Source organism: Gekko japonicus, unplaced genomic scaffold (assembly GCF_001447785.1).
Source record: "Gekko japonicus isolate JY-2015 unplaced genomic scaffold, Gekko_japonicus_V1.1 scaffold40, whole genome shotgun sequence".
Lineage (NCBI taxonomy): Eukaryota > Metazoa > Chordata > Lepidosauria > Squamata > Gekkonidae > Gekko > Gekko japonicus.
This window is the reverse complement of record NW_015172554.1, coordinates 2,269,828-2,283,921: the sequence shown is the minus strand read 5'-3', so window position 1 is coordinate 2,283,921 and position 14,094 is coordinate 2,269,828. Positions and strand designations below refer to the sequence as shown.

At 45.6% G+C, this 14,094-nt stretch overlaps 1 protein-coding gene across 1 annotated transcript; it reads right to left on the bottom strand.

Annotated features, from left to right (window-relative positions):
* Nucleotides 1–289: 289 nt before the first annotated feature.
* On the bottom strand, nt 290–12,328 carry CUTA (cutA divalent cation tolerance homolog (E. coli)). The gene is made up of 6 exons (XM_015421153.1): nt 12,236–12,328; nt 10,058–10,206; nt 2,151–2,210; nt 2,005–2,050; nt 1,054–1,103; nt 290–392 (listed from the first exon to the last, which is right to left on the bottom strand). Exons 1-6 carry the CDS (start codon nt 12,320–12,322, stop codon nt 290–292), a joined length of 495 nt encoding a protein of 164 aa, XP_015276639.1. The 5' UTR covers nt 12,323–12,328.
* Between the last annotated feature and the right edge of the window lie 1,766 nt (nt 12,329–14,094).

Genomic DNA, 14,094 nt, shown 5'->3' with positions numbered 1-14,094 from the left:
TGCAAGCAGATCTGAATGTTAGGAAGACTGAACATTTCCAACTTGCTCATTCTGTGGCTTTCCTTGAGGAAACCTCTCCAGGAATCATCTCAAGGAAACCAACCCTGAGAGGATTGTGCCAAAGTTCCAGCTGCTTCTTGAGCTGGATCCCGCCCTCTGATGCTCTTCAAACTCACAAGGAGATTCCTTCTCAGCTCTCTATGTACGTAGACCATGTATGCATGAAGGGTCATGCCAAGGAGCAAAGAGTCATCGGTGAGAAGGGCTGGCCTATGTCCCGATGACCCCATTAGTCATATGGAACGCTCTCTTCGATCCATTTCAGATAGGCTGGGTTTCCTTGGTCAATGAGAAGGCTGATTATTTCAGGGGCTTCGAAGGGATGCATGGATCTGAGAGAGGAGACACACACAGGTAACGTGAATGTTTCTAGCTGAAGTAAAACCCATGAGTAGGAGTAGTTGCAAAATACAAGAACAGGATTTTGAACAGAGGCTAGATGGCCATCTAACAGCAATGCTGATTCTGTGAACTTAGGCAGGTCATGAGAGGGAGGGCAGGAAGGGTTGCCTCAGTGCTGAGTTCTTGTGGTCCTTTCTTACATGCCCATGGAAATGCTGATTGCCACTTTGGGGTCAGGTAAGCAATTTTTCTCCAGGTCCATTTGGCTGGAGATCCTGGAGGTTTTTTGTCATCTTCTGGGCATGGAACAGGAGTCACTGGGGTGTTTGGGGGGGTGTTGTGTTTGTGAATTTCCTGCACTGCACAGGTGGTTGGACTAGATGACCCTGGAGGTTCCTTCCAACTCTATGATTCTAGATGTTATATTGATATTTTTTTTGTTATGCACTGCCTCAAGCAGGTATCTGGACATTTTGTAAATTAAATTAAAATATGTCAAGAGTATTCCACCCTGGTGCACGATACAAATGACAAATTAGGCACACTTTTTTTAAAACTTGAAGGTTCTAGCCCTCATGGGTGCAGAGAAGTTCTTTGAGAAACCTTACTTGATCTCAACTCATTTTTCTTTAACCATTGGAGGAACCTCACCTGATATAGTCTGACAACTCCCTGATTTTAGATGTCCTTGTTTTCACTAGCTGAAACGGAAAGAGAAAGCAAGTTGGTTAGGCACGGCCAGGGCATAATGATAACGTCTTCGGCAGAGCTGGCCTCAGCACACCATTTCTGAAGCTGGTGGAGCTGAAAGGAAATGTTGGATCCTTAGGAATTTGCTGAGATTTCAGAATTCAGCTCTGTCTTTTAGAAATCAATGCAGGACAGCATCCAAAACAGGGGACAACTAATAACAACTACCAGGGCTTTTTTTGTAGAAAAAGCCCAGCAGGAACTCATTAGCATAAGGAACTCATTAGCATATTAGGCCACACCCCCATGTTGCCAGAAGTGTGGTCATCCAGCCACACCCACCTTTTGCTTCTTATTCTGTTTACCTTGTTTGTTGTCAAAACCCAGGGCTTTTTTTGGAGCAGGAACTCCTTTGCATGTTAGGCCACACACCCCTAATGTAGCCAATCCTAATGAGTTCCTGCTGTTGGGTGTGGCCTATTATGCTAATGAGTTCCTGCTGGGTGTGGCCAACTTGGGAGCCAGCCAGAACTCCGTTCCTGCCCAAAAATAGCCCTGACAACTACTAATAACAACTAGGCACTTTATATTAACTCCAACAACCTGTGATATATTGGATACTGACTATGGCCATACTTTGCTATCATTTTATTATAGGGTTGCCAGCCTCCAGGTGGGGCCTGGAGATCTCCCACTTTTACAACTGGTCTCCAGCTGACAGAGATCAGCTCCCCTGGAGAAAATGGCTGTTTTGAAGGGTGGACTCTATGGCACTGTTCCATGCTGAGGCCTCTCCCCTCCCCAAACCCCGCCCTCTCCTGGATCCACCCCCAAAGTCTCCAGTGGGAAAGCTGTGGCTGATCCTGCATCCCTACCAACCGAAGGACTAACATACCCTTCTCCGATACTTACCAGAAGTATCTCTGTAGCTTCTTCAATCTCCCCTTTCCAAAAATACCTATATAAAAAGCCAAAAAGAAAGCTACCATTAAAAAAAAAACCCCATGCAGATATGTTATTCTTTTGGAGCAGTCAAATGGACTCTGTGTTGGACTCACATGGTTGAAGTTTTGGGGAGGATGTTCACACAAGCAGCCAGCTTCCGGTCCATAATCGCCCTAGGAGAAGCAGACAAAGTTCATGCACCTGCAAGCATCCTCCGTCCAGACTTAGCAATGTGATTCATACTGTGCTGTGGAGTTCAGCTTTAATTTCTACCTACTGTTATGATTACTATGAGCCGGTGGGTTGTGCAGAATCTGCAGGATGAGTTAAAGCGATCAGCCCTCCACCCAAGCATCTGTCTCCAAAATTCTCTAGGATTTCAGGGGCTTAAGGAGGCTGATTTCTCTCCTCTCACTAGGGTTGCCAGCTCCAGGTTGGGAAATCCCTGGAGATTTGGGGGGGGGGGGTCTGAGGAGGGCAGGGTTTGGGAAGGGGGGGATTTCAGTGGGGTATAATGCCATAGAGTCCACCTTCCAAAGCAGCCGTTTTCTCCAGATGAACTGTTCTTTGTTGCCTGGAAATCAGTTGTAATCCCAGATCTCCAGCCACCACCTAGATGTTGGCAACTCTACCTCCTGCCTTTTCCTCCTCTGACATTTAGCCAATCTCAACCTTTTGTTCCTCATGCTAAGTACTCATCGCACTGTTTTTTTTTAATTTATAAAGCCATTTTCCTGCAAGTTTATGGAGTCCTATGAGTACGCAGAGACTCACTGTCTAAGTGGCCCCCTTGTGTGGCTTTTGTCATCTGCACAGGGGCCAGCCAGTTTATCAGAGATACGGTGGCAATGGCTATGATGCTGATGATCGTTTATAGAGGACTATTGGTGTATAGATCAATTATAAAGGACTATTGGCTGTGGTGGCTCAGTGGTTAAGATGCTGAACTGCAGACCAGAAGGTCGGTAGCTCAGCAGTTCGAGACCCGAGTGCCACATGATGGCGTGAGCTCCCGTCTCTGGTCCCAGCTCCTGCCAACCTAGCAGTTCGAAAGCAAGAAATTGCAAATAGATAAATAGGTACCGCTTTGGTCGGAAGGTAACAGCATTCCGTGCGCCTTGGTGTTTAGTCACCAAGTGTCTAGAGAGCCAGTTTGGTATAGTGGTTAAGCGCGTGGACTCTAATCTGGGAGAACCGGGTTTGATTCCCCACTCCTCAACTTGCACCTGCTGGATGACCTTGGGCAAGCCATAGTTCTGATAAGAGCTGTTCTTGAAAAAAGAGCAGTTTCTGTCAGAGCTCTCTCAGCCCCACCTACCTCACAGGGTGTCTGTTGTGGGGAGGGGAAGGGAAAGGAGTTTGTAAGCCGCTCTGAGACACCTTTGGGTAGAGAAGGGTGGGGTATAAATCAAATCTCTTCTTCTTCTTCTTCTTCTAGTCATGCTGGCCACATGACCATGGAAATGTCTTCGGACAGCACTGGCTCTTTGGCTTGGAAACGGAGATGAGCACCGTGCCCCTAGAGTCGGATTTGACTGGCTTTCGAGCAAGGGAAACCTTTACCTTTACTATTGGTGTACAGAATCCAGACATCGCCTTAATGCATCGACCGATACTCTATAAACTCTATGGTATTTCCATGGAATGTCCAAAGTGTTAGCTGATGTCTGAAGTTTCCCCACCACCACTGTTTCTTCCACCGGCCCAAGAGACAAGGGCTTTGGCAGGAGAATGCCCACCCAAAGCAGGCGCCTGGCATGTGTAGCTTCAATGGCAATCTTCAAGAGACATCTGACAGTACAGCTTATTAGGCACCTTTCCTGGTCCCTGGGAGCAGGGGTCACACTGGGAGTTCAAACAGGAAACATGGAATGATGTCCTGAAAATGTGTACCAATATCTCCATTCTCCATTTCATTTATTAGCTTCATTGACCTGAGGTCTTAAGCCAAACATGCAAACAGCAACTATAAAATGCATTACATATAATTACAAGAAATGATAAAAATTTAGACCGAACGTCTTTACAATAAAAGCTAGTAAATATGCTCTCGATCAGTAATATCAGACCACATTTTATAAACTTAAATGAATTCTATAAAATCCCATGATATTATGGAAATTAGTTTTAAAATTTTAAAATTGTAAACAAAAGGTACTTATAACATTTCAAAGCCAGTATCTCTGTTTTTAAAGGAGACATTGTATTTTAAAGTATTTTACATTTTTTTCCTTTTAATCCCCCCCCCTTTCCTACAGGAAACTGTGCTCAGCCAACAAATTTAAATCCATGCCAAAAATAAAATAAAAAATCAGACTCTTCTTGAAGTGTGTTGATCAGTTGATTCTGTGTCTGTTTACACCATGGCTGACCTTGTGGTCTGTCCCATGGCTCAACTCAATCAGCAAGTTGCGTGTTTGCCAGATATTACTCGGGTAAAAATATCCACTCGTACCCCCAGCCCAACTTTTTTTTTTGAGCTGCTTATTTTTGTGACCCTCTGCCTCATTTTTTATTGTTTTCTCACCCTCTGCTTTTATATTGGACTTCTGTTCTGTTTTTGGGGTTGTTTCAGGGTTACACAATGCACCGATTTTAAGGCTGTGACAGTTCCCCCCGCCCAACAACATGTATGCTTCTTTTCTTATATTGGTTTCCATGGCAAATCGACTTTCAATTTCTATTCTGTTTAGAGTTGCCAACCTCCAGGTGGGGCCTGGAGATCGCCCACTATTACAGTCTCCAGGCAATAGAGATCAATTCCCACAGAGAAAATGGCTGCTTCGGAGAGTAGACTCTATGGCATTGGACCCTGCTGAAATCCCTTCCCTCCCCAAACCCCGTCCTCCCCCCAATGTTCCAGTTACTTCCCCACCCAGAACTGGCCACTCTACTTCTGTTAGCTGATTGGCTTTTACAGTGCTATCTAATGCGAGTAGGGTTGCCAAGTCGTACCTCGTCCTGAAGCGGGGGACTCCTGGGCCGATCACCAGGAAGTGACGAGACCACGCCGGGCACACTGGGGGCGGGGCCACGACCATCCGAGGGAAAACCATAGAGTTTTCCCTCGGATGACCGTGGCCTGTGGCCTGTGTGCCGTGGCCAGCGTGCCTGGCATGGTCACGTCACGTCATGGTGACGTGCACGTCAGGGTGAAGTTCCCCCCGGGGCCCGATCTGGCGGCGGCGGGGAACGGGCCTCTGGGGGGACTTGGCAAGCCTAAATGCGAGTTACCCCCTCTAACTTTACTGAAGTCAATGAGCTCAGAGGGTGCAACTTGGCTTACAAGTGTCCTGTGAATTACCTTTTGTACTATTGTGAGTTAATCACTTTTGGATATTTATTATTTTATGATCTAGATTGTGATGAGCTTATTGTTTATTAGCTACCTTAAGAATCTTTTCACTGAGAGTTGCCACCCCAAATATAAAATCATATCAGATATTCACCAGCCAGAGTGCTAGCAGGAAATTATGTAAAAATATTCTGCAGTCGGAGCAGCTACAAAAGCCAGTGTTCTCCATTCAATCTTCCGTCAGCTGCTTTCTTATCTGTAATATCAGACCTCCTTTCTGGGTCTGTTTATAGACTGAAGGCCTTTTTTATTCTACTGCTTTCAGGTCATACGACCACAAGAACGCTTGTGACTAGTAGACCAGCTGCTGCTCCACACCCAAGGAAACGGGGCAGATAAAAAATGGATGCATTTATGCAAAATATCTTGGGGTGTGGCTGCTCTTGCCAGGAGATGCTGGTCTGCAGACACATCCCAGCTCCAATTCCAAAATCTGCAAAACTCACCAACAAAGCAGGCCAGCAAAGGACATACTGATTGGGATCTCCTAGGTGTTTTAAAAATAACCTGATGAGCAGCCCCACTTAGCTGCGAGGAAGATCAGGGAAGGGCTAGGGACCCTGATGGGTCAGTTGTCTGACTCAATATAAAGCAGCTCCATAAGGTGCAGTTCTCCCGCATGTCATTTAAATCACCTTTTAGCCTTTTCTGTTATGTCAACTCCAAATATAAGGGCCAAATAGGAAGTTGGATCCTGCAAGTCAGGAAAACTCACTTGAAAAAGGGCTGTACAGTTCAATAGGTGAGTATGAGGCTTTGCATGTCAAAGGTCCTGCATTCCGATCTACAGTTCAAGCTTCTCAAAGGAGAGCTTGAATGGACAGCCAGTCCAGTGTAGGTGTAGAATCTGAGCAACCTATATCTTCTAGGTCTCCCACTTCAGCAAGAGACCTCCTGCTAGCGGCTCCCAATCCCTGCTGCTGGTGAGGATGGGGAAATGGAGCAAAAATCATTGTTATGGCAAAGTCATGACATCACTTCCAGTGTGAAACCATAGAGTTTCCATTACTCCTGGGAGTAATGTCACCATGTCGAGTGACACTCCAGAAAATTCCTAGAGTGTCACTTGGCATGGTGACATCACTTCTGGGTCTTCACCTGGAAGGGATATTACTGCATTAAGCAATGTCCGTCTGTCCCCACCGCCACCATTTCTTTACCATCACTCTAGTGAGCACAGTCGGGGACGGGAGGCATTGCCAGTAGTTTGCCTGCTATGAGCTGGCAAATGGTATGCCTAATTGGGTCCTACTTTAATTTTGTTTGTGAGAAATGAACCTATGAGTCTTTATTTTCACACTACATCCTCTTTTCCTCATACTGAATTTCTCCTTTGAAGATTAGCACACTTTCCCTCTCAAGATGAGGGTCTACATCTTAGTAGTAGAGCATCTGCTTGGCATGCAGAAGGTCCCAGGTTCAATTCTGGGCATCTCCAGTTATAAGAAGAGGAGGAGGAGGAGGAGGAGGAGATTGGATTTATGACCCACCCTTCACTTGGAGTCTCAGAGCGGCTTACAAACTCCTTTCCCTTCCCCTCCCCACAACAGGCACCCTGTGAGGTGGGTGGGGCTGAGAGAGCTCTGACAAGGACAGCTGTGCCAGAGCTTGTGACTGACCCAAGGTCACATCAGCAGGTGCAAGTAGAGGAGTGGGGATTAGGTAGTAGGTGATGTGAAAGACCTCAGCCTGAAACCTTGGAAAGCTGCAGCCAGTCAGAGTCAACAAGACCAACCTTGACAGATCAAGGGTCTGACTTCATGTGTTGCATATTATTTTTGTTATCAGGAGCATCTCAATGGCATGAAAATTGCATCATTTTCACCTTCAAATAACAGAAGACCCAAACAAAACAAGAATAGCTAAATCAGCTAATCTCTGATGAGATCTATTGTATGCGTTCTCAAGTGTAGGGCAGGTTGTGGGGTTTGTGTAGACGGAGGTTAAATGGAGGGTGAATAATTAACCAATGGGAGCTATCAAGAGCGTGATCACTGGCAACCAGTTGGTTTGAAAAAATATCCTTTCCCCCAGTAAACTACAGAGATTTGACCTTCTAATTAGTTAGTTCTTATACTGTCTCGTGTGTATTTGTTAACTCTTTGCATACCCCTCCCGGAATTTTCAGTGAAGCAAAAAAAGGACCCTGAGCAAAACCTCAGGACCCCGAGGTCTTTTTTTGTGTGCGTGCCCGCAGACTCTTCTTACTACTCATTGAACTGGGCAGCAGGGGAGTGAACAGCCGCTCAGTTTACAAAGAGGTACCCTGGGAGGAACTCCCCCCTTCTCAGTAAACAGCTCCTTCATCAACAGAGAAGCAGTGTTCGAAACAGAGGGGACCATTCAAAGCAGCTCCAAGCTGGAAGTGGGGTGGAACGCTAATGCACAGAGCACCGGGCAAACAGGAAAACTTTCCCGAAGAAATTGCAAAGGTGTGCTCCCCCTCACCCAGCGGCACTTGATGGGACATGTACAGGACTGTTACCAGTTTTAACTCTACAGCGTCGAAGCACACAAGCACCAAAATTAGGCGAAGAATTCAGCATCTGGAGAATCTAAGCACACCTTACAAAACAAAACAAGTTTCTTTGCTATATGCCTTCAGTCACTGTCCTTTTTAAAAAAAGCAAGTTTCTAGCCTACACAGCTGTGGCTTTCTATAAAGCAAAAGGCTTCTGGTCTGGATAGCTTCAATTCTTTTGAGGACAGCAAGTTTCTAGTCTACCTGCCTGCAAAAGTAGTCTTGAAAGTGAGGGAGGGGGAAAGGGCCTGGATAGGATTTTCAAGGGTTCCAATCAGGGGCCTTCAGTGTCCTGCGTAGCTCCTTCTCGTGATTAACAAAATGAATCATAAACATTGCACACAGAAGGAAATATCTGCAATTAGCATAATTCACAGAGATGTAACGCTGGGAGTTTCTTTGTCTGCAATATTATGGTTAGGGGTTTTTTTTAAGTCTCAGAGGAGGGGTGGCCCAACCATACAGGTAGACTTGGCATGGAGCACACATGCCTCTTATTCCATCCTCCATCCTCATTGGCAGTACAAGGGAGAACACACAAGGTGCCAGGGTAGATGGGACCAACATTTTAAATGGCTCAGCTGGCAAAGAACCTTGGGCTGGCCCAGGCCCAGAACACAGAACACTTTGTGTTCAGAAGCTGACAGTCCTCTCTGAGGATTAGCTAGGCTGAATATTTAAAGACACAACAACCGAATGGCAGGAAAAAAAGCCTGTGGTGATAGGATCCCTGCAGCTCTCTCCAAAGGGATTTCCACCAAATGCAAACTACCTTCAGCTCCATTTGCCCCTTGGCCACTGATTTTGGTTGGGCATCCCTAGGGCACTGGTGGAGAAAACCTTCCACTTCCTGGCCCTGATTTATAAAAGGAGGGGTGACGGGATTTGTGCCTGCCTGGACACCTACCTGCCCTTCTGCCCGAAGAGCCCTATGTCCCCCAGATTTTCTGCCAGAACCTGTTGCATTTATTCTCCGTCACCTTACATAGCTGTAGTTTTATACAACCGCAATTTTGTTTTTGCATGCGCTTCAATCAAATTTGAATTTAAAATCTTTAAAAAGTTTACATCCTCTTAAAAGAAGGAGGGTCTTCACAGATGGGGAAAGATGGTGGTGCTCAGTGGGGGTTGCTGAAGGTGAAATGGTGGGGTTACAAAGCCAAGGCTAACAGTCCTTGTAAGATAGATCCGGATGGGCAGCCGTGTTGGTCTGAAGCAACAGGACAAAGTCTGAGTCCAGTGGCACCTTGAAGACCAACAAGCCTTAATTCTGGGTATAAGCTTTCATGTGCACGCTACTAGTCCTTGCAAGGAACAACTGGTGTGGCCCTGACCTGGATAGCCCAGACAAGCCCGATCTCATCAGATCTCGGAAGCTAAGCAGGGCTGGCCCTGGATAACAACTGGATGGGAAACCTCCAAGGAATGCCAAGGTCATGACGCAGAAGCAGGCCTGACACTCCTGGTCTGACTCTCTAACCATGCTTTGTCTCACTGGCTTGGGCTGCGGGATACCTATGTATGTGTTAAATGTATTTCTGTGCCATAGTTCACACATACAGGAGACTCTGATGGGAATAAGATGGTAGAATGGACTGTACCACTTCAGAGTCGGGGGTGGGTGGGTGGGTGGGTGGGAATCCCACCTTTGAACGTCCCTTGCCTTCAGGCCCCACTAGGGGTCACCAGAGATCAGTTTGACTTGATGGCAAAAAAGAAAAAGAAACACCCAGTGTGATGTCATGGTTGGCATTTCAAACTAGGATTGGGGAGACCTCAGTTCAAAGCCCATATAGCTTACTGGGTAATTTGGGGCCACCTTAACCTACCTTGCACGGTTACTGTGAGGATAAAATCAGAGAGTGGGGATCCATGCGTGCTTTTCTAAGCTCTCTGGAAGAAGAGTACAATATATTTTTTTTAAATCTGATCAACAGATACTTCACTGCTTCATAGATTCCAGTGCTGAAGACTGACCCGGAAAACAAATTTGAAGCTAAACTTTGGCTCCAAATAAGCCTTGAATGGCCTCTGTTTGCATTGCTCCGAGTAAACGCTCTGCAGACAAGCTGCCTGGTGGTTTGTCAACAAGGACTTCAATTATTCATAGTGCACAAGACAGGAGAACATGTCTGTCACCCTACCTTGCAATATCTCTTGCAATCTGTTCATTGGGGCAGTTGACGAATGCCACAGAATGAGTCCCAGAGATGTAGCTGCCAGTCAACGCTGCGTGCAGCTGAAGGCCGATTGTTCTCAACACCGGACACATCAGCAAAGATAAACTCATGGCCTAGGGAAGGTGGGGAAAGTTGGTCAGTTAAGGAACCAGCTGGAAGAGGCTCAAAAGTCTCGGAGGAAAGCTGGAATAGCAAATTTAATTGACAAAATAGATGTACTTTTCCCCCTCAATTAAAATTAGGGACGCTCATCAACCCCAAACAAATTACTTTTATAGGGTGTGAATTTTAGCAGCCCCCAGACCTGTGTTTCTGCTTGGGAAGAAGGCATGCCCAGAGCAGTGACTCATACAGAGATGCATATGGACCCTCCCCTGTCAATGTCTTGGGTGTAGATTTGCCTCTAGTGTATTGTACATAGGACAGGCGGCAATGCCAGCTGAGTCTACCATACAGCCAAGTCCATCATGGAGCATTATGCTTCTACTTGGGTTGGCCTATCCATCAGTCACATGAGATGCCCTGAGTTCAAGAAAATGTGTCCTCCCAACACACCTAGGTAGTAAGCCCTGCTCAGTGGCCCAAGGTCACCCAATTAGTTGGGTGGCGAAACAGGGATTCAAACCCAGGGACAGGGACTCCAAGGCAGGTGCAAGGCTTATTACCATGCTATGATTTATTTCTATTGTTTCAGAAGTTTAAAAACTCTCAGGACTCATGAGAGTGTTGGGTGGGACGGGATTGTACAAGTGATACGGGTCTGCATCACCCCAGAGAAATTATGCTTGGGCTTTACTGTTGTACCTTTGAGAAGGGAAAAAAATCTATTCCCTTGTATCTTTTTCCTGCCACAGAGATAGGACAAAATGTTCCATGGTTATTCTAGAAAATGTGCAAAACACTTCATTTCTACCCTGGCTTTCTTGCCAAAGTGGACCAACACACCTTACCTTGCTCTCCTCCATTTTATCCTAACAACCCTGTGAAGGCTGAGAGCGTTTGACCGGCCCAAGGTCACCCAGAGTGTTTCCATGGCAGAGTGGGGATTTGAACCTGAGTTTTACCAAACCTGGTCTGACCCTCTAGCCATGCTTTGTCTCACTGGCTTGGGCTGCGGGATCCCTCTGTATGTGTTAAATGTATTTCTGTGCCACAGTTCATACAAACAGGAGAATTTGATGGGAATAAGATGGTAGAATGGACTGTACCACTTCAGAGTCGGGGGGGGGGGAGAGTGGGAATTCCAGATTTCAATGTCTCTTTGCATATAAGAATCCAGTGTAAATAGAAAACTCGTATGGCAGGAAGTACCCATCTCTTGGCTTGCTGTCCTGATGATTTCTGTTTACAGGGAGGTTTTTGTTTGTTTCTTTGTTTTTTAAAAGTAGGGGATCGCTCCAAAATGTAATCCATCACTTACAGCCTGGTGCAGTCCATTTTAGCTTCTCATCATCCTACCACCTCATGTTCCTAGATGCACAATCTAGGCCTGAGAAAGACCTCCTAATTTATAACTGCACGACAAATTAATCACTGAACTTTTATCTTATGCTAAACCTTGAAAATACTATTAAAACGAAACAATGCTTTAAATAAATATTTTCAGTCATGGTTGATATGGGGGCTACTATTGAACAACAAAAAAGGAATATTATGTTTAAACAGTGTATAAACTTTAAAAGATTTCAGTTTTGTCAGAGATGCAGTGACCTTAAATCTATGCTCATCCTATGGGCAAAAAACAGCATTCGGCTTCCAGAAATTAGATGCAACGTTACTAACCAAACACACTGAAACATTATATATAATGGGATAATCAATCTCGCTCAGTATTATTCAATTTTCTTCCAAGGAGACTAGATTTTCATTTCTGAGATGAGATCACCCGTTGTTATAACATTAAAGTGGGGAAGAGTCCTGTGATGACGTTTCCTCTATTTTTTTTAAATGAAAAATTGTACTTAGCCCTGATTTTAGGACTTTCTTCGGTATTCTGACGTGCCATCCTATCCTAAACAGATTTACACCCTTCTAAATCTACTGAAGTCAATGGCGTAACTGTAAGGATTGCACTGTTGGTCTATTTCATACCCCTTCTTTCTTCTGAAAGAATACAGAGATCGATATGCCTGTGAAACTTACCAGCAGCAGAGTGAAGCATCCTGAGCGGGAGTTGGAAGGAGCCAGAAGCGCCTGGAAACGCTGGATTAACCAATCTATTTTCAACATCCTTCTCCTTTCTCCGTCTCCCCCCCCCCCCCCCCCCCCCCGTCTAGAACACGGTTTAAATTGCTGCGCCCCTCCCTGCTCTCCTCCACCTTTACACGCTCGATCTGCTCAGGGGTTCGCTGGAAAAGTTGGCTGTTCGGCTTTGCAATGGAAATGCAACGCGAGCGGGCGACTCGCAGTCCCCGCCCCACAGCAGCTGGGATCCGCCTCTCTTCTCTACTCGACTTCTCCGTGCATTTTGCTCCCCCGCCCCTTACCCTCGCCAGCCATCCTGACAAGACTGTTTTAGGCGCGCTAGTTCTGGTGTTCGTTTTTTTTTTTTGGTCATGAAAACTGTGCATGTGTATGTTCAGTAACTTCTCTCTACCCAGAGCTGTTAATTTGGGCTTCCTTCTTGAGAAGTGTTCTCAGGATTGCACTCAGCCAGGTTTTACTGCTTTGGCTTTTCATCATGTCTTTCACTGTGAGGGCCTGGCGGGGTCGCAAAGAGTCGGACTCGACTGTGTGACTGAACAACAACAACAACATATTTGTATTGTAAGGAGTATTTGAGCTAATTTTAGTAGATTCCAGACCAGTTCCTTCCTGGCACTCATAATATCCATCGAAGACAGTTGGTGGATTGGAAACCAAAGTGTAGTTTATTATCAAATTACTTATTGTTCAAATATATATATATGTTGTTTTATTTTTACTTTGCTTATATGCCTCTCCCCAGTTGGGATCCAAAGCAGCATAGTCATTCTCCTCTTCTCCATTTTATCCTCACAACAACAACCCTATGAGGCAGGTTAGACTGAGACTGTGTGACTGGCCCAAGCTCACCCAGCAAGCATCCATGGCAGAAGGGATTTGAACCTGGGCCACAGAAGATTTCTTCAACTAAAAGTGTGTTAAGATATACTCATCTGACAAGTCAGACATTTATTTGCTCTCGTCCATGATTGTCTTCTATGACCAGAAGCGGCTTCTTAGTGCGTTCCCAACATGTGTAGGTTCAGACTGGATCTGGAGATGTCAGGGGCAATGCTCCCTCTAAACTGTGGAGTCTTGTGAGCAAACATTCTGCTTTATGAGCTACTGGCATTACAGTTGTGAGCAAGTGATTTGGCTGCTGCATAAATGAGTCTGCTCTGGAGCCATCCTTCCCGAGCTAAGACAAAAATGTGTGAGCCGGAGGCTAAAAAACTGTGAGCTAGCTCACACTAACTCATCTTAGAGGGAACACTGGTCAGGGGCTGAACTTGGGTCCTTCTGTGTACAAAACATTGGCTTTCTGTTTGAACCACAGCCATCTTGGCTACAAAACTGTAATCTCCTGAGGATAACCATGCTTTGCAGAATGATTGTGCCCATGACCCACCAGATTATGTCCAGTTTAACCAGGAAACTATCAGTGGTTCTGGATATAGTGGGGAAAGGATCAAGGATTATCAGCTGTGGATTTCAAAGGAAGTCAATCCAGTTCTTTTGTGAAGGGCTAAGAAAATATTATTACCAATGATCTCTCACAAGGACCAGGGGTCGTTTAGTAGAAAAAGAGCTAGGGGGACTCATTAGCATAACTCATTAGCATATGACACACACCCTGACATCACCGGAAGTGTGTCATAAGGCCACACCCCCTGACTTCACTGGAAGTGTGTCATAAGGCCACACACCCCACCCCCAACGGATAGAGTCAATATATTGTGAACAATGGGCAAAAATTATAGTCAATGGAGATCTAACCCAAAGGATCCCTATAGAAAAAGGGACAAGACAAGGGTGCC